Source organism: Melanotaenia boesemani, chromosome 14 (genome assembly GCF_017639745.1).
Source record: "Melanotaenia boesemani isolate fMelBoe1 chromosome 14, fMelBoe1.pri, whole genome shotgun sequence".
Lineage (NCBI taxonomy): Eukaryota > Metazoa > Chordata > Actinopteri > Atheriniformes > Melanotaeniidae > Melanotaenia > Melanotaenia boesemani.
The window spans coordinates 34,931,944-34,952,579 of NC_055695.1; the positions used below are offsets into that span (position 1 = coordinate 34,931,944).

Genomic DNA, 20,636 nt, shown 5'->3' on the forward strand with positions numbered 1-20,636 from the left:
TCCCTACAGGCGAGCATACACAGCAGCCCCAAGCACACGGAGACCAGACAGTGTTTCACCGTCAGAGCTTCTCCTGTCAGACTCAGGTGAACAGCTCCCTCCATCCACGTTCCTCACATCATGTTATGTTGGTCATAACCCACTTAGGAGCGAATCAGATTCAAATCCCTGTACTGCAGCTAATTCCAGCCTGGCTGTGTTCCTTCATGGTGTAAATCAATCTTTCCACAACTCATAGAAAATCTTTCGTATGTGTGTAGATTGAAGTATTTCTCTCCTTTTTGTCCTTCCTGCTGTTCCATCTGAACTCCTGTCTAGGCCATGTTTTTTCCGAGCCAGCTTCCGGTCTCGGTGCGGACCTTCTGGATCTGTACCACAGAGGAGAGCAGTGTGACATCACCATCCAGGTGGCAGAGCAGGTCTTCTCTTGCCACAGGTAGGGATAATTGTGGTTTCAGTCTTTTTATTTTCCCTAAGAGTGATTAAACCGGGACACGTTGGTACTAAGGGACCCAAAGTGGGCCAAAAAAATCTCCCCCCACCATTACACCAGCAGCAGCCTGAAGCGTTGATCCAAGGCAGGATGGATCCATGTTTTCATGATGTTTCCAGCAGATTCTGAGCCTAGCATCTGAATGTGGAGCTGAAATGGAGACTCATCAGACCAGCAATGTTTCTCCATCTTCTATTGTCCAGTGTTGGTGAGTGTGTGTGAATTGTAGCCTCAGTTTCCTGTTCTTAGCTGGCAGGAGGCACCCGGTGTGTCTTCTGCTGCATCCTGGTCCAGACAACTGCTGCTCTGGATATTTTCTCTTCTTCGGACCATCTCTGGAAACCCTGGAGATGGTTGGATATTGGTGGACATGATGAAGTAGATGGGGTGTGTAGGTCGCAATAATTAAATCAATTTAATTAATTAATTAACAACTTAATTAATCCCAGAAGGAAGTCGTGGGATAGAGCAGGTAAACAGTGTGGATTGAAGAAGCATATTTTTCCTTCTAATGAAAGTCGGTATTAACTGTGGTGGTTCTGTATATTTCCATATCAGTGATATTAACACCTGACCAGCCACCGAAGCTCACACAGTCCAAGCAGATGACATGAAATATTAACTGGTAGGTGGATCTAACATGCACCTTCCTGCTTCATTTGTTTTCTAGGGCAATCTTGTGTGCACGGTCCCAGTACTTCCGAGCTATGCTCAGTGGACATTGGATGGAGAGTTCCAGACAGCATATAACTCTGCAAGGGTAAGACTGGAAGACAGCTATAGATCAGGAATAAAAGTCACATTTGTCTGAATTATTGCTGTTAGCAATCGATGCCTTGCCACCAGACGTGAGAACAGTAATCAAAAATTGTACTTAATTAGATTAGTTCTTCAAAATTACATCACTTAACTAGACATTAAAAGCAGTCATCCAAAAGATTACTCAAGTAAGAGTAAAAAATATTTGGTTAAAATACTACTCTTGCCATCACACTAAAATTTCAAACTCTTATCGATACTAATGACAGGGCTTGATTCGATTTTTGATACTACAGTGGGAGGGAAGAAACACTTTTAAATCCAGACCAGGGGCCTGATGTCTAAACCTGGGCGTAGCAGAGCAAACTACAGGTGGTGTCCGCAGGGAAAACAAGAAATGCGGCGCACAGAAACTTCCAGATTTATAAAAGTGTGCGCACACACGTCCCATGCCTGTTTCGGTTTATAAATCAGAAACAACTCTAAAATGGGTGCACATGAGGGAACGCTTTGCCCCGCCCATATGGCGGCTGTAAAAGGTCAGGTGATCGCCTATGATAAATATTCACAACATCATTTCCATGATGGCTAAAACTCCTCCTCGCCGTGGTTCATAAGTGTTGCATCACTTCTAGACCTCCAGTCTGGTGCCTCTCTGCTGGGTCTTGAATGAAGGACTGTAGCTACTTCCCACCTGTTCTTTTACTGGCTGCTGCATGCTGGGACGACTTGTTCAGAAAGACATCTGCAGACACCAGAACGTAGAGCAGTTCCGGTACTTCCATTAGCCGCCTGAAGCCTTGTTTCCAACAACGGATACGGAGCAGATCCTGCAGATGAAGCAGCCGCCTCAGTTAGTGGACACAGGCCGATGAGCCACATGTTGAACCATACGTGATCTGGACATTTAAAGAATGAAAATACTTTGGTTAATGACAGATTTCAGTCCCAATTGCAGTTTCCCTCTGGGATTATTATTATTTTTCATTTCATCTCTCCTGGTTCTTCCTGCAGCTTTAGTCCATCCAGCAGCGAGTCCATCGGGGAAACCGGACGTTGCTGCAATCTGTGTTTCCTGTTCTCCCTTGGTGTAGGAAAGTTCATGTGACATTGGGACGAACCAATGATGCCGTCTAACACGGCTGAAGGTTGGCTGTGAGATCCCCGACCTGGTAGCCGGTTCCTCTGGAAGGTGCCGGTTGTCAGAAAACCCAGTTAGCACCTGCAGAGGGACTGGCACGGCCTGGTTCCTCCTGTCATGGCCCGGTTCTTCCTGTCACGGCCCGGTTCCTCCTGTCATGGCCCGGTTCCTCCTGACATGGACTGGTTCCTCCTGTCATGGCCCGGTTCTTCCTGTCACGGCCCGGTTCCTCCTGTTGCAGCCAGATTCCTCCTGTCACAGCCCGGTTCCTCCTGTCACGGCCCAGTTCTTCCAGTCACGGCCCGGTTCTTCCTGTCATGGCCCGGTTCTTCCTGTCACGGCCCGGTTCCTCCTGTTGCAGCCAGATTCCTCCTGTCACAGCCCGGTTCCTCCTGTCACGGCCCGATTCTTCCTGACACGGCCCGGTTCCTCCTGTCACGGCCCTGTTCCTCCTGTCACGGCCAGGTTCCTCCTGACACGGCCCGGTTCCTCCTGTCACGGCCCAGTTCTTCCAGTCACGGCCCGGTTCTTCCTGTCATGGCCCGGTTCTTCCTGTCACGGCCCGGTTCCTCCTGTTGCAGCCAGATTCCTCCTGTCACAGCCCGGTTCCTCCTGTCACGGCCCGATTCTTCCTGACACGGCCCGGTTCCTCCTGTCACGGCCCGGTTCCTCCTGTCACGGCCAGGTTCCTCCTGACACGGCCCGGTTCCTCCTGTCACGACCAGTTTCCTCTTGTTGCAGCTCGGTTCCTCCTGACATGGACCGGTTCTTCCAATCACAGCCCGGTTCCTCCTGTCACGGCCCAGTTCTTCCTGTCACGGCCCGGTTCCTCCTGTCACGGCCCGGTTCCTCCTGTCACGGCCCGGTTCCTCCTGTCACGGCCCGGTTCCTCCTGACATGGACTGGTTCCTCCTGTCATGGCCCGGTTCTTCCTGTCACGGCCCGGTTCCTCCTGTTGCAGCCAGATTCCTCCTGTCACAGCCCGGTTCCTCCTGTCACGGCCCAGTTCTTCCAGTCACGGCCCGGTTCTTCCTGTCATGGCCCGGTTCTTCCTGTCACGGCCCGGTTCCTCCTGTTGCAGCCAGATTCCTCCTGTCACAGCCCGGTTCCTCCTGTCACGGCCCGATTCTTCCTGACACGGCCCGGTTCCTCCTGTCACGGCCCGGTTCCTCCTGTCACGGCCAGGTTCCTCCTGACACGGCCCGGTTCCTCCTGTCACGGCCCAGTTCTTCCAGTCACGGCCCGGTTCTTCCTGTCATGGCCCGGTTCTTCCTGTCACGGCCCGGTTCCTCCTGTTGCAGCCAGATTCCTCCTGTCACAGCCCGGTTCCTCCTGTCACGGCCCGATTCTTCCTGACACGGCCCGGTTCCTCCTGTCACGGCCCGGTTCCTCCTGTCACGGCCAGGTTCCTCCTGACACGGCCCGGTTCCTCCTGTCACGACCAGTTTCCTCTTGTTGCAGCTCGGTTCCTCCTGACATGGACCGGTTCTTCCAATCACAGCCCGGTTCCTACTGTCACGGCCCAGTTCTTCCTGTCACGGCCCGGTTCCTCCTGTCACGGCCCGGTTCCTCCTGTCACGGCCAGGTTCCTCCTGACACGGCCCGGTTCCTCCTGACACGGCCCGATTCTTCCTGACACGGCCCGGTTCCTCCTGTCACGGCCCGGTTCCTCCTGTCACGGCCCGGTTCCTCCTGTCACGGCCGGGTTCCTCCTGACACGGCCCGGTTCCTCCTGTCACGGCCAGGTTCCTCCTGACACGGCCCGGTTCCTCCTGACACGGCCCGATTCTTCCTGACACGGCCCGATTCCTCCTGTCGCTGCCCAGTTCCTCCTGTCACGACCAGGTTCCTTCTGTCGCAGCTCGGTTCCTCCTTTCACGGCCTGATTCCTCCTGTCACGGCCCAGTTCCTCCTGTCACGGCCCAGTTCCTCCTGTCACGGCCCGGTTCCTCCTGACACGGCCCGATTCTTCCTGACACAGCCCGGTTCCTCCTGTCACGGCCCAATTCCTCCTGTCACGGCCTGATTCCTCCAGTCACGGCCCAGTTCCTCCTGTCACGGCCCGGTTCCTCCTGACACGGCCCGATTCTTCCTGACACGGCCCGATCAGATTCCTCCTGTCACGGCCCGGTTCCTCCTGACACGGCCCGATTCTTCCTGACACGGCCCGATCAGATTCCTCCTGTCACGGCCCGGTTCCTCCTGACACGGCCCGATTCTTCCTGACACGGCCCGATCAGATTCCTCCTGTCACGGCCCGGTTTCTCCTGACACGGCCCGATTCTTCCTGACACGGCCCGATCAGGTTTCTCCTGTCACGGCCCGGTTCCTCCTGACACGGCCCGGTTCCTCCTGTCACGACCAGGTTCCTCCTGTCGCGGCCCGATTCCTCCTTTCACGGCCCGGTTCCTCCTGACACGGCCCGATTCTTCCTGTCACGGCCCGGTTCCTCCTGACACGGCCCGATTCTTCCTGACACGGCCCGATCAGGTTTCTCCTGTCACGGCCCGATTCCTCCTTTCACGGCCCGATTCCTCCTGTCACGGCCCAGTTCCTCCTGTCACAGCCCGATTCCTTCTGACACGGCCCGATTCTTCCTGACACGACCAGGTTCCTCCTGTCACGGCCTGATTCCTCCTGTCATGGCCCGGTTCCTCCTGTCACGGCCAGGTTCCTCCTGTCACGGCCTGATTCCTCCTGTCACGGCCCGGTTCCTCCTGTCACGGCCAGGTTCCTCCTGACACGGCCCGGTTCCTCCTGACACGGCCCGATTCTTCCTGACACGGCCCGGTTCCTCCTGTCACGGCCCGGTTCCTCCTGACACGGCCCGATTCTTCCTGTCACGGCCCAATTCCTCCTGTCACGGCCTGATTCCTCCAGTCACGGCCCAGTTCCTCCTGTCACGGCCCGGTTCCTCCTGACACGGCCCGATTCTTCCTGACACGGCCCGATCAGATTCCTCCTGTCACGGCCCGGTTCCTCCTGACACGGCCCGATTCTTCCTGACACGGCCCGATCAGATTCCTCCTGTCACGGCCCGGTTCCTCCTGACACGGCCCGATTCTTCCTGACACGGCCCGATCAGATTCCTCCTGTCACGGCCCGGTTCCTCCTGACACGGCCCGATTCTTCCTGACACGGCCCGATCAGGTTTCTCCTGTCACGGCCCGGTTCCTCCTGACACGGCCCGGTTCCTCCTGTCACGACCAGGTTCCTCCTGTCGCGGCCCGATTCCTCCTTTCACGGCCCGATTCCTCCTGTCACGGCCCAGTTCCTCCTGTCACAGCCCGATTCCTTCTGACACGGCCCGATTCTTCCTGACACGACCAGGTTCCTCCTGTCACGGCCTGATTCCTCCTGTCACGGCCCGGTTCCTCCTGACACGGCCCGATTCTTCCTGACACGACCAGGTTCCTCCTGTTGCGGCCCGGTTCCTCCTGACATGGACCGGTTCTTCCAGTCACAGCCCGGTTCCTCCTGTCACGGCCCAACTCTTCCTGTCACTGCCCAGTTCCTCCAGCCACGGCCCAGTTCTTCCTGTCACTGCCCAGTTCCTCCAGCCACGGCCCAGTTCTTCCTGTCACTGCCCAGTTCCTCCAGCCACGGCCCAGTTCTTCCTGTCACGGCCCAGTTCCTCCTGGTGCGTTTCTTTAACGCTGGCCCAAGGCATCATAGGGATCTGAGACCACCACAGAAATCTGAGAGCACAGCACACAGTGGTCGGAACTGGTTCATGAGCCAGGCAGTAAATCTTGCTGGTCTCTGAAAACCCGGTCCCTCTGGACTCTTGCTCCATGTGGTCCAGCAGAGCCAGATCAGCCATTGTACGTCTTTATCTCGTTTTATCCAACCATCAATGATCTGAACAGCTACAGGAGGAAACACCTGATTGTAGCCTGACTGAGAAGCAGGTTTCCATGGCGACCATGTTATTGTAATAGTAATGATTATTAATGTGTCTGGAACCTGCTGGCAGCAGACCGTCGCCTTATTCAGCCCTAATGGAAGACTTGTTCCACAATAACAGAACATGTTTTCCTGGTTGAGCTTCGGGTTAATAACAAACACCTGCTTCTCCCAGCGCTCCCAGCAGGATTAATATCAAACGAGATCTTTATTCATTTCTGCAAACAGCTTTAATATCTAACATGTGGTGTGAAAGGTAATATGTGACTATGAACAAATGTCTCACGTCTCACATCATCTTTGGTTTTATTCTGGACCGTTGGTGTCACAGTTTCTCATTTCTCCAGATTTTGTGCGTACAGCAGGATCAGAGTAGCCATGGAGGTAGGAACGTTCTCCTGCAAAGTCTGGTGTTTACAAATCCCAGAAGTTGAGTAGAACTGGTGTACGCTGGTTTCTGTACATACGCCAAAGTTACGACAAAGGTAACTACACAACCCAAACAATACAATAAAAACTATATATGAATAAATGTAAGACATTAACGCATTTACTTTACAAAGTTAATGTGTTTTAAAGCTCTATTAGCTTGTCTTCTAACACTTCTGCTTACAAACTAATAAAACCTTTAACCACTACTTAGTGTACGTATTTACAAAAGTGTTATTTTCTTTAAAATACAGATCAAGTAAACAATATATCAAGAACTATTTGAGATGATTGACATCTTAATAAAATGTGTTTTAAAATCACATTTTGAATAAACCTTGGGATAAAATTCACATACTGGACAGGAGCCTGGTCCACACAGATGTACTCAGCAACAGTCCTGTTAGTTAGTATGTCTGGTGATTTGGTGTCTGTATTTGCATTGTTGCCGGTAGGGCGAGGTGTGTTTGGAGTTGTTTAGCTTAGCCTGTAGCTTAGCCTGGGACTAAATGGGTTGGAATATACTGGCTGCGAATGCTAGCATACATGTCAGTGTTCTGCTATGTTTGTGTAAATTTGCTGCAATCGACAGAAGCACGGTGCGGCAAAAATGCTCTATACTGAAGGTCACGACTAGGGGCGCCACACAGCACTAGGACTTTGAAATGGAAAAAAGGTCACATTTTACCAGTCACATTGTATTTCCAAGTCATCACCCCCCCAAAACGCTTGCAGTTTGGTGCCAACTGTTCAGGTATTTCAAGTTTCAATGTGCAACAGGGATGAAAAATCATACAGATGGAGGTAGTTGTGGACAAGGTTCGAGAGTTAGTCAAACCTCAGAGAATAGTGGATACATCTCAGGGAACAGCGGACACGCCTCTGAGAACGGCAGACACACCTCACGGAACGGCGGACACATCTCACGGAACGGCGGACACTCCTCAGAGAATGGTGGACACTCCACAGAGAATAGTGGATACATCTCAGGGAACAGCGGACATGCCTCTGAGAACGGCAGACACACCTCACGGAACGGCGGACACACCTCACGGAACGACAGACATGCTTCAGGGAATGGCGGACACTCCTCAGAGAATGGTGGACACAGCTCACGGAACGGCAGAAACACCTCAGAGAACGATGGACACTCCTCAGAGAATGGTGGACACATCTCAGGGAACGGCTGACATGCCTCTAAGAACAGCGGACACACCTTATGGAACAGTGAACAAACCTCAGGGAACGGCAGACACTTCTCAGAGAACGGCAGACACTCCTTGGAGAAAAGTGGACACAACTCTGAGAACAGCGTACCTCAGGTTTGGTTTGTTTATTTCAGTGTCATGCACAAGATGTGCCCAGCCCACATGGGCTTACAAGACACTATACTGTATAAATCAAGACAATTCAAAGATGGCAAAACACAGGTTAAAGAAAAAAGAAAATAAAAGGACACATATAACCATCCACTTATAAAACAACGACTACATGGGTCAGAATATACAAATGAGACAATTATGTGCTGATGTAGGATACACTGTTTTCTGTCTTAAATTCTAGGCCTTCTCATTAAATCTAACTAACATGTGTATGTATATATATATATATATATATATGTATATATATGTATGTGTGTATATGTATATATATATATATATGTATATTGTTTTATATTATTATTCTTTTTAGGTGTATGTATATGTGTGCTTGTGTATGTATGTACGTGTATGTGTATATGTATGTGTGTATGTATATATATGTGTATATGTGTGGGTGTGTATGTATATATGTATAATATGTTTTTTTTTTATTATTATTATTATTATTTATTTATTTATTTATTTAATATTTTTTTTTTTTTTTTTTTTTTACTTGTAACCAAAGTGTTGCCCACTGTATGGGCTGTTCATCTTAGTCTGACTTGCTCATAAATCTTTTCTACGATTGGAACACACTTAAATTCTGTCATCAATACCATCTATTCCTCTTTTCTCTTATTGACATTGTCCCTTTATATATACATATATATGGTCTATTAAGTTTAACTGCAATTTGCAACTCAGTCTTATTATGATGTTACCTATATTTGGTTCACTCCCCGAGATTTTTATTTTTATTGCTATTTCTGTTCACTATTATCACTACTCTATTAATAGTAGTATTTTTGTCTTTTTCCCCTTCTTGTCTGCTTACCTATTTTTTACCTTCTCTTCAGGACATATTCAGGTGTCCCCCTCTCTGAGGTGCTATTACTTTCTCCTTATTATGTACCGGAGCAGAGGCTTCAATGATTTGGATAGTTTTGTTGTCACTTGGAAGACGGGTTGTTGAAGAATGTTGAGTTTACGGAGCTTGCTGCTAATTTTTCTAGCAGCTGTCTTGTTTTGGGAGGGTGGGTTGGGGGAAGTTGTCACTGCCTATAATGTTTTAATCTCTACCATCTTGGGAGAAAGTGCTGGTCACTTTGCTCATGTGCTCCACCCACTAGGTCACCGCGACCAACTTTTCATCTACTTACCTAAGCATGTAGTATGGTAAATCATCTTAAGATTGTAAGCTGGAATGTGAAAGGATTAAATCACCCTGTCAAAAGAAGAAAAGTTTTCTCGCATCTGAAACACCTTAGGAATAAGATAGCTTTCCTACAAGAAACCCATGTTCGTGGCTCGGATTCCAGTCGTCTGTTACGTTGGCCAGGGCAATGTTTCCACTCATCCTTTCAGGCCAAGGCCCGAGGGGTCTCAATATTTATTAACCGAGATGTCCCATTCGAACCACATAATGTGACCTCAGACCAATATGGACGATATGTAATTGTCGCGGGTAAATTGTACAATGTTCTGGTAGTTTTGGTTAACGTATACGCCCCTAACATGGACGATGCAGTTTTTTTTAAACAATTGTTTTCATTACTACCAGATTTAAGTACATACCACCTTATTCTGGGGGGTGACCTCAATTGTTGGCTGGACCCAACTCTGGACCGGTCTTCGAGTAATCCCAGCCCAGCAAATAGGTCAGCCTGCCTTATTAATGACTTTCTTTCTGATTTTGGTGTTAGTGATGTCTGGCGTTTCTTGCACCCGTATGATAGGGAGTACTCTTTCTTCTCGCAGGTCCATCATACATACTCCAGAATTGACTATTTCTTTGTAGATGACAGATTGCTCTCTTTCGTTCACTCCTGTGACTATCAGCCCATTGTTATCTCTGATCACGCGCCTGTCGTGTTATCCATGTCCTTTCCCGGCCACCTTCCAGAGTGCCGGCAGTGGCGCTTTAATTCAACTTTACTATCCGATGCTGAATTTGTTAAGTTTATGGAGACAGAAATAGCCTTTTTCATTGAAACTAATACCGATCTGGACATCTCCTCTCTCACGCTGTGGGATACGCTTAAAGCTTACTTACGAGGACAAATCATTGCTTACAGTGCTCGAATGAAACGTGGCTACAACAGAGAACGAGATGAGCTGGTTCACCAGATTGGAGAAATAGACAGGCTGTATGCCCAGAACAAATCTCCAGATTTGTATAAGAAGCGGGTAGAATTAAAAACCAAATTCGATTTGCTTACCTCTTACCATGTTGAACAGCTGCTTTTACAAAACAAGACTACATTCTATATACATGGTGACAAATCAGACAAGCTTCTAGCTAATCAGCTTAAAGGTTTCAAGGCAAAACAGGCAATTTCAAAAGTACACTTGGAAGATGGCCAGCTAACTACTGACCCTCTAAAAATCAATGCAGCTTTTAGAGAGTTTTACACTCGATTGTATACTTCAGATCTCTGTGCAAACTCCTGTGTAATCCAAAACTTTCTTGATAACCTCGACATCCCCTTGCTTTCACTCGACCTTAGGGAAAAATTAGAAGAGCCCATATCTCAGTCAGAGATAGATATAGCCATAAGCTCAATGCAGTCAAACAAGTGCCCAGGCCCAGACGGATTCCCGACAGAATTCTTTAAAAATTTTTCCCTATTACTTTCACCACTCTTATGCTCAGTCTTTTTAGAGTCCTGTAAGTTGGGCCATCTTCCGCAGTCCTTCTCTGAGGCATGTATCACCCTTATTGCAAAGAAAGACAAAGACCCAACCAACTGTGCTTCCTACAGACCGATCTCCCTCCTAAACACTGACGCTAAGGTCCTAGCAAAAGTCCTAGCTCACAGACTGGACAACATTCTTCCTACTGTCATATCCAAAGATCAAACTGGATTTATCAAAGGTAGACACTCATACTTTAATATTAGACGGCTCTTTGATGTTCTCTATTCTGCCCATGAAGACAGGCCAGAGATATGAACCAGGTTAAACAACTGATGTCACAATGTCCCTTGTGGGACGGGTGAACTCTGTCAAAATGGTTATTCTACCTAAGTTTTTATATCTCTTTCAAACATTGCCGCTTTTTGTCCCCCGCTCTTTCTTTCAACAGCTGGACTCAGCTATATCCTCCTATCTATGGCAAGGCAAGCGACCACGTTTAAATAAGAGCTGTCTCCAGAAATCTAAACTTAATGGGGGGCTCGCATTACAAAATTTTTGCTACTATTACTGGGCAGCCCATCTGAGGTGTCTTGCGCACTGGTCCTTTTATTATGAACGGCCTGATTGTCCTGACTGGGTTGCATTGGAGCTCTGTCCACACGATAACTTTTCCCCTCTGGCCTCCGCTGGTTCTGGGTTACCTCTTTCTCCTGTCTCCTTATTCAGTAACCCTGTGGTCAAACACTCCTTAAAGGTCTGGGGCCAATTTAGGAAACACTTCGGCCTTCATAGTTTTTCCCTTTGGAGCCCTATTGTCAAAAATCACCTTTTCAAACCCTCTATCATAGATCCGGGCTTTCAGCGGTGGCACCGGGAGGGTGCCACACGCTTCCAACATTTGCTGATCGATGGTACCATAGGCTCGTTTGCTCAGCTAAAAGAGAAGTTCAACCTTTCTGATTCAGACTTCTTTCGGTATCTTCAGATTCGACATTTTCTCAATTCTCAATTGCCAAAAATTTCAGTTACTACAGAGACCACCACAGTGGACAAAATCCTGTCCTTAAACCCATCCAGTAAAGGCCTTATTTCTAAACTATACAACATTATGTTAGATCTTACCAGTCCTTCAGGGGACAGATTCAGGAGGGCCTGGGAGGACGACCTGGGCCTCACTATAACTGATGATGTCTGGGACTCTGCTCTTAGATTGGTTGACTCCTCTTCTCTTTGTGCTCGCCACCGGTTAATTCAGTTCAAGGTTGTCCACCAGGCTCATATCTCCAAGGCCAAGCTGTCCTTCATGTACCCTGAAATTAGTCCACTATGTTCCAGATGTAATGTTGTGGAAGCCACTCTCAGCCATATGTTCTGGTCTTGTCCACAGTTAAGTAACTATTGGGGAGATGTCTTCAGTACACTATCTAAGGTCTTTGCCACTAGATTGAAACCGAACCCTGTTGCTGCCCTTTTTGGGGTTCTGGAGGGTCAAACCCATCTGAGTACTGTCAAAAAACGCTCTATAGCCTTTGCCCTACTTCTGGTACGTCGTGCCATCTTACTTAGATGGAAAGACGCCTCCCCTCCATCTCACTCACAATGGCTGCAAGATGTTATGTCCTGTCTAAAACTTGAAAAGATAAGATTTTCACTTAAACTATCCCTTGACACTTTCGAAAAAGTATGGGGTCCCTTTCTGTGCACATTTCCGGCTCTAAAATGATGAACAATTGTAGCAACTTGGCTGCATGATACATAATACAACCCGGGTCCTAGATGTGGTGGAGCGAACACAGCACTCTGGCAGTGGCAAGGGGTGGGTGGGTTTTTTATTTTGCAGGGCTTTACAATTTTGTTTTTGTTGGGTATTTCATTTTCACATATTTTGTTGCATTTTAAGTTTTGCCTCATCATTGCTGTCAATTCATTGGCTCTCTGGAAACTCTGTTCTGTAGTGCAGTGATATATTTGTACTATGTTGATAACTTGAACTGTGGGCTTTTGGTGGCCCTAGTCCATATCCCTGTCACTGTACTGATTACATACTTGTTTTACACCAAAATCATAGACTCTTTGGGAGCCTACAATTCGCTGTCGAGATGTTTCTATTATTATGTGAAAATCAAAAAAAACATTTTGATTATAAATCTAACTAACATATAAACCTCTTCCTGGAAGAAACAACTCAACGTGTCATATTCAAAGTCATCCAGAGCAAATCAGCTTTCTTCCTTTGTACTTTTTCAAACAAAGATTTCTTCAGTTCTTTGTACAGTGGAAAGAAAAAATTAAGTTCATCTTCAACAACTTCCAGAGCACACAAACATGTAAGTGCTGCTCTTCGGGTGTACCGTCATACCTGCCTACTTCTGCCGCTAGGGGCAACGTTCCGATCTTAACTGTGCACAGTTAGATATGCAGAGTTAGATATGAGTCTGTAATTTTTTTAATCTTAACATAAGTTATAAGTTTAGGTTTCCTCCAAATCTCCTCCTTCCATAGTTTGTTAAGAAAATAAAAGAGCTTTAGTTTTACGGTATCTGTCTTACACTGCAGATTGTTACTAAAAATATAGTGTAGATCACAAGAGGAAAATATTTTGTAAATGTCACTGGACCACAGATGATTATGAGCTCTATCCCAATTAAAAACTTTTTTGGTCAACCTTTCATCTGGCATTCGATTTAATCGATTCCAGAGCCGAACCATTTCACATCTTTGAGACAGGATTCCCATCCTGAGTCTATAACGCTCTTTGCAGTGAATTTGTGAACTCCACGAAAACACCTCGAGGCTCAACTCTAAATTGCATTAGTTTCGGGGGAGTCCTTAAAACCCCATAATCCAGGAGCATGAAATAAAACTGAACCAACTTTAAAATCAAAGAGCTTACAGAATGTTAAAAAGCCAAGCTCATATGAAGCTCATATTTTCCTGTATCCAAAATCACTCTAGGCTTTATGTCATCATCGTCAATATAATCTCTTACATCTGCAATGCAGCTATTAAAGTCACTACCTATATAGATGGAATCCACATCAATGGAGTAAATCAGGGTTAGTAAATGACTAAAGAAAAGATCAGCATTTCACCCTCAAGTTGAAAATTCTGGTGATAAATAACAAGAAATTATAAGAAAAGAGTAACATGACAGCCGATGCTCACAATGTAAACAGATGGTTTATCTGCTATGGTTGCGTCAAACACATCAGAGTTTTTAACAGAAGCACCGACACCGCTGGAGGCTTTCACGGCTCTGCTGGGAGCAATGTGACTAGATCCAAGCCAGGGAACGACTCAGGGAACGGCAGACGTGACTCAGAGAATGGTAGATGCGACTCAGGGAACGGCAAACGCAACTCAGGGAATTGCGAACGTGACTTAGGGAACGCTGAATTCTGTTTTAAATTTCCTTCCAACTGGGGGGCTTTGCTACAAAATCTCCCAGAAGATAATGTTGTACTTAATTTTAAACCTGGCCAGAATGCAAACGAGTGTGGCTGCCGCAGGCGCGTATTTACTTCTGAATGCGGATACTAAAATATTAGCCAAAATTCTAGCTATTAGGCCCGATACTGTTTTAATGATTGTACTTTCCTTTGATCAGACGGGCTTAATTAGGGGTTGTCATCTTTCTGGTATATGCAGACTCCCCCGTGTTGTTTCCTGTCTTCGGTGACCCATGAGGTGGTGGTCTCCCTGACTGCATGAAAGCATTTGATCAAGTTCAGGGGCCCTTTTTATGTTGTTTTTTTATTCATGTTTTATTTATGGGCTGCATTTACACCAGATTAACCAGAAAAGTGTGGGAGGACTTTCTCTGTGGAACTAAACTCATCACTAGCCACCTCTGGTCACTGCACTCGCACCCCAGACACAGAGACTCCTACTACTGGTGGAAACCACAACATTCACATTTTTACCAGGAAATGTTTGATTTCTCCTCTGTGAGACCGATAAATGTCTTCTGTTTACTGGATGCTGACCAACATGCCCAGTCAGAGGTGGCTTCTTTCAGTTTCCTCTCTTAACAGACTAGGGCCTGATGAGATGGAAATTTTACTCCAGTTCATGTATGGAGGCGTTGTGGACTTACCAAGTGGAGCCAGTGCCAGGTACTGTAAGTGAACAAACATGTGGTCCAGAACCAGAACTAGAGGACAAGCTGAGCTATATGTGATGTTTCCTGTCCCACAGTCAGGTGGTCCTGGCTGCAGACATGCTGGGTCTGGAGGGACTGAAGGATGTTGTGGAGCTGGTTCTTCTCAGAGACTTCTGCCGTTTCTTACCCAAGGTTAGTCTGAGTGTAGAAGCTTTCCACATGTGTGGCTTCAACAAATTAAGATTCATCTGTCTGATAAATGATCACTTTTTTCCTTAGAGAAGACTTTTGTTAAAACATTTGACGACTGAAATAAAGATGTTTGTGGTGCAGATGTAAGATCTGGCCTGTTCTTCATGATGTTTCTTCTCAGTCAGATGGATTTTAACTCTTCTTCCTCGTCTTGTTATAGCAGCCAGTTGATGGGGTTCAGAGAACAGTTCTTGAGTGCCTGTCACTCACGCACGTCCTGGGTCTTCAAAACCTGCACATGTTATGTAAGAGGTGAGTTAGTCAGAAGCAGTAACCCTCAGTGATCAAGCGGGATGAAAAACCACTGCAAGTTAAACTGATTCATTTGTTGTACACACATCACTCTCTGGTTGCTAGGTAACCATCAGGTCAGAGTTCAGATGAAGAGAGTTTTATTTCAGAATATCTGTTGTTTTCTGTCCTGTTTTAGCTACAGTGATGACAGCGCTACAACTCTCATCCCACAGACCCCAGTCCACAGGTTAGAGCTCATACTGGACACAAAACTAAATAATTCAAACTGAAGTGAAGACAGTTCCTTCTCACTTGGACCCAAACACTTACTCAGTCCTGATGGCCACTAATCCAAGTTCCATTTCAGTCCCTGAGCTTCCATTTCATCCGTTTCCGCAGAGACATCCGTCCCGGTCCATCAGGAGCTTTACCAGAACAGCTTTTTTCCAGCATTAACAGTGTTTGAGTCCCTTCTTCAGAGTGTGTCGGTCCGGAACGTTTCCAAGCAGACGTTTGCCCCCGGTTTTACTGATGTTTGCACATCCGAAAGTCTACATGATGCAGCGTTCACACAGACAGAAACCTATTTAAGATGTCATTTAGGACAGTTTGCTGATACTTCTGAAGATTTTTTTAATTTGGTCCTGTGGTGTAAAATCTTAAAAGTGAAAGAGGGTGTCTTTATTTTATACCATACCGGTGCGTCCTGCTGCCACTGTGATGGTGAAGCGTGCAGATCTGTGCTGCCCCAGTCTTCAGTCAGCAAAGCTCTTCAATTCTCAGAGACCAGGGGCCTCATGTCTAAACCTGAGCGAAGCAGAGCAGACTACAGGTGGCGTACGTGGGAAAACAGGAAATGCGGCTCACAGAAACTTCCAGATTTCTAAAAGCTTGTGCACCAAGTGCCAACATCCGCTTGTAACTTGCGGAAGTTTAAAAAGGTTGCAGTTCCACCCTCATCCATTAGGGGCTCCAAAACAGAGCAAATCCCCATAGACTCTCATGTTAAAAAGACCAACTTCACAGCAGAAATAAACATGTTTAAAGCCTGGTACAAAAATCCATTTTAGGATTAAAAGGTCAAGTTTTTGCTTCATGACAACTGTGAGGGGGGTGAATTTTTTACTAACTCATCCGTTTAGATGTTATTTAATCTTGAAATTCGGCATAATTAGGGGCCTTTTGATTGACAGGAATCCAATATCCGTGGCAAGAAGGAAGAGTGCAGCACAACTGCGGTTTTTAACCGGCTAACAGTGCCTTAGCTTTAGCCCGTCTACCTTTGTTAGCTGGTTAGCTACCGTTAGCTCGGTTAGATTTTAGCTACATACAGCTCTGAGTATGATGGGTGTCAATCATCGACCCCCACCTTCACAGTCCCCTTCTCAGCTCCACCACTTTTTTGGATTTTCCGGGACTAACGACAGGCGTGACGCTACCAAGATGGCGACGGTGGGAAACGCTCAACGAGCTTCAGTTCAGCTCTTCAGAAACCTATGGGTGACGTCACGGAGGCTCCGCCCATCTTTTATATAGAGTCTGTGGTGCGCATGCACGTCCTACGCCTGTTTCTGTTTATAAATCAGAATCAACTCTAAAGCGGGCGCACATACAGATGGTGGTAGTTGTGGACAAGGTTCAAGAGACGGTCACAGACACGCCTCAGATATTCAAAGGAATTAATTTATATTTGTGTGTATGGGAGGGTCAGAGTAGCCGTGGAGGAACATTCTCCCGCCAAGTTTGGTTTTCATAAATACCCAAAGTCGACTATGATTGGCATACGCCGGTTTTTGTTCCTACACCAGCTTGATAACGAAGGCCACAGAAGATATGCTGACCGAGTAAATAGCCTGCAACTCTGAATGTGTTAATGCAGCTCAGTCCAACGTCACCGGCTGAGCTCTGCTGTGTGTTTCCAGGTGGGTTGCTGAACATTACGTGAAGGCCTGGTGTGAGAGAAACTTTTCCCTCTTGTCCTCGGAGCTCCACAGAGCATGTTTAAATGCTGTTACTGAAACAATGGTGAGTTTCTCCTATCACCAACCCGTACAGGAAGGACATTTCACCAAGATCAGACCAAAGAAGAGCTTTATTACGATGACAGTAAAGACTGAGTCATTCAGGAATTGAAAGCAGAGGCAGGCTTGTAGCTGATGACTGACTTTCTCTACAAGGAAAACACCAGTCTTCTCCTGTACTGACATACAGAGACACCATGTAGAAAATCCCTGCATGATGTAGGGTGATGTAGGATGCTGCTTATTTGACCTTGTGTTCCTACGTAAAGTTTGTTCAGCTGATAGGTGTTTTCATTCAGACTGTGCAGAACGCAGTGAGCGTGCTCTGTGGCTCTGAGCAGCTGATTGGTAGTCTACCTGAGGTAAAGTGGGCCCAGCAGGTGAGGAGTCTGGCTATGGAACTGCAAGAGGACAGCCTGCAGGTCATCGTCCAGCACCTCCCCTCTGTCATCCATACTCAGGCCTTCCAGGACCTCTGCAGGGTAAGAAGGTGATGAATCCTCGCTCTGACTGGAAGACTGTGCAGTTCTTTGCTTTTACCTGTCTCTTATTTCCAGAGGGAGGAGTTCACCAGAGAGCCCACCCTGCTGAAGAAGATGTGTTCAGCAATCAGGGAAGGTGTGACGGTAGAAAACTGCTGTGGTCTCTTCACTGCTGTCCACAGTCTCTGTGGGGACGAGTCGGATCAGGATTTTCTCCTGGAAAACAAGGAGGAGGTGAACTGCACGTCCTTCATGCCTTTTAGTTCTCTGATGTGAAACCTGGGTGAAGCTGCTCATTGGTCCTTCCGTCAGTCGGGGACTGATGCCTGCAAACAGTTCCCATCATCTGTTTTACAGGCTGGAAAAGATTTAAATGAACCAAGGAGACATTTTTCATTCTTTAGGAACAATAAGAACACTGTGATAGCCTGGGCTCATTTAGCTTTGCGATTTCTGCCATGTTTTTAATTTGTCTCTTTCTTTGTTCTGAGCTGCTTTCATTAGCTTTTCTGTCCAGTGGGTTCAGCACTTCTTTCCCTTTGGCTGGTAAGAATATCTGGTTGGGTCAGTGTGAGCACGGGGAGTGGGGCATTTAAGTGATGCCAATCTGAAAAGTGTGATCTCTTTGGTTCCTGGACAGAAATTGAAACTAATAAAACCTCATACAGTTTGTGAGCTGTAGTTGGTATAAGCAAATAACGAGAACCCCGTTAAACCAGTATTATTTAGTGAAACAAGTTTTAATACAGAGTAAAAATGGGATCAACTGACACATTTAGCTTTGAGATGACTTCATTTAAATCACATGACCCCGTAAGTATGGTCTGGTTCAGGAGGATGGATTAGACTGACGTATGCCGGCACTAATCTGGCTGTATCTGCTGATGGACAACAGAGGAAGCTCCTCCCACTTCTCCTCCTCCCTGTCCTCCTCCAGTCTGTCTTTCTTTTAATAATCAGCTGTGGAAACGGAAAAATCAGCCCCAGTGTTTGTTCTGAGAGCTCAGGTGAATCCTGCAGCAGAGGCAGAGAGACGGGAGGGTGTCAGAGGGAGGGAGGGTATTTGTTGCCATAGTGACAGGGTCTGGGAGCAGCTGCTGATTGGTTGGTGCTGTAGCGCAGCGTTTCCATTCTTCTCCTCCTCTCTGTGCTCCTGCAGCCATTCAGACAGGAGATCTGTTGGCTCCGCAGGCGGATCTGGACCTTTCTGCTTCAAACCTTTTATGCCGTTCGGCACACGGAGGGATGGGAGAAGCTGCCATCCAGACACAGAGACCGGATCCTGGCAGGTAAACAACCTGAGTCTGTCTGCATTTCTCCCACACGGTGTTCATGCTGGTGGATGTTTTCTTTCCCTCCTGCTAAGATGGCATGTTCCTACAGCTAAAATGTTCCCTCAGATTATTTAACGCTTCAAAGTTTCCAGGTTAGTGATCACTACTAGCCTGCTTACCACTAACCTAGTCACTACTAGCTTGGTTACAACTAACCCTGTTACTTCTAGCCCATTTACCACTGGCCCAGTCTCTACTAACCTGGTCACTAATAACCAGGTCACCACTAGCCCACTTACCACTAACCTGGTCAATATTAGCCGGCTTACTACTAGCTTGCTCACCATTCACCCATTCATCCATTCATCCATTCATCCATTCATCCATTCACCCATTCACCCATTCATCCATTCACCCATTCACCCATTCACCCATTCACCCATTCATCCATTCATCCATTCACCCATTCATCCATTCACCCATTCATCCATTCACCCATTCACCCATTCATCCATTCATCCATTCATCCATTCACCCATTCATCCATTCATCCATTCATCCATTCACCCATTCACCCATTCACCCATTCACCCATTCATCCATTCACCCATTCACCCATTCACCCATTCATCCATTCACCCATTCACCCATTCATCCATTCACCCATTCACCCATTCATCCATTCACCCATTAATCCAAGGGAAACGGCAAGAAAAAGTTACTTGTCCAGAACCTTTACCTGACCAGGTGTATCCTGACTCTTTGGCAGCACATATGCTGTGCAGCTGGTTTCTGGCTCAGACCTGCTGCTGTTCCACAGATACTTAACACCCCCTGCTGTTGGCGGGTTCAAGACTTGAAAACATTTAACCTGATGTATTTTCTATAAGACTCAATAAAGTGTTGAAATTCCTTGTTTATTATTTATGTTTGTCCAGAAAATAAACACTGAACATATAAATGAAAGGGACGTCTGCTCTTTGTCATAATGGAGGAACCAGAAACGGTGTTTCTGTTAGCCTCACATTTGTTTGAGATGTAATTAAGATTGAGTTGTAATTATTTTTCTCTCATGTTGACAGACGCTATTGATAAAGGAGACAACAGAAGACTCAGCAAAAAGCCCGTCTTCACCAGCTCTCAGGTCCCCTTCTATTCATTCACATTATTTTAAACCACAAAACGGAAAACATTCAAACTGTTGACATGAACTTCAGCTAATTAACTTAGCTCAGAGGAATTAATTTGTTTAGTCCATACTATCCTTATTGAAATTGGTCTGGAATGAGACGGAAATCACTGGAATCAGACTGGATTCATGCTTAAATCAGGCTTGAATCAGACTGGAATCAGGCAGTAATCAGGCTGAAATAACTTTAGAATCAGACTGAAATCACTGAAATCAGATTGGAATCAGGCAGAAATCAGACTGAAATCACTGAAATCAGATTAGAATCAGACTGAAATCAGACTGGAATAAGGCTGGAATCAATCCGAACTCAGATGTCATAAATATTCCACCTCTAGTGTAAAGACATTGTCCCT

General features: G+C 46.7%; 1 protein-coding gene across 4 annotated transcripts in view; it reads left to right on the forward strand.

Annotated features, from left to right (window-relative positions):
* Positions 1-20,636, forward strand: part of btbd8 (BTB domain containing 8) — an 84,100-nt gene that overhangs the window by 28,336 nt on the left and 35,128 nt on the right. For 3 of the 4 annotated variants that reach the window (XM_042005494.1, XM_042005493.1, XM_042005497.1), the window contains exons 4-14: positions 10-86; positions 319-436; positions 1,164-1,253; positions 14,761-14,841; positions 14,924-15,020; positions 15,241-15,332; positions 17,237-17,339; positions 17,635-17,817; positions 17,893-18,051; positions 18,977-19,106; positions 20,174-20,235. In XM_042005494.1, the coding sequence (XP_041861428.1) occupies positions 10-86; positions 319-436; positions 1,164-1,253; positions 14,761-14,841; positions 14,924-15,020; positions 15,241-15,332; positions 17,237-17,339; positions 17,635-17,817; positions 17,893-18,051; positions 18,977-19,106; positions 20,174-20,235 (1,192 nt within the window). The remainder of the gene's footprint in view (positions 1-9; positions 87-318; positions 437-1,163; positions 1,254-14,760; positions 14,842-14,923; positions 15,021-15,240; positions 15,333-17,236; positions 17,340-17,634; positions 17,818-17,892; positions 18,052-18,976; positions 19,107-20,173; positions 20,236-20,636) is intronic. The other variant, XM_042005495.1, reaches the window with a different exon arrangement.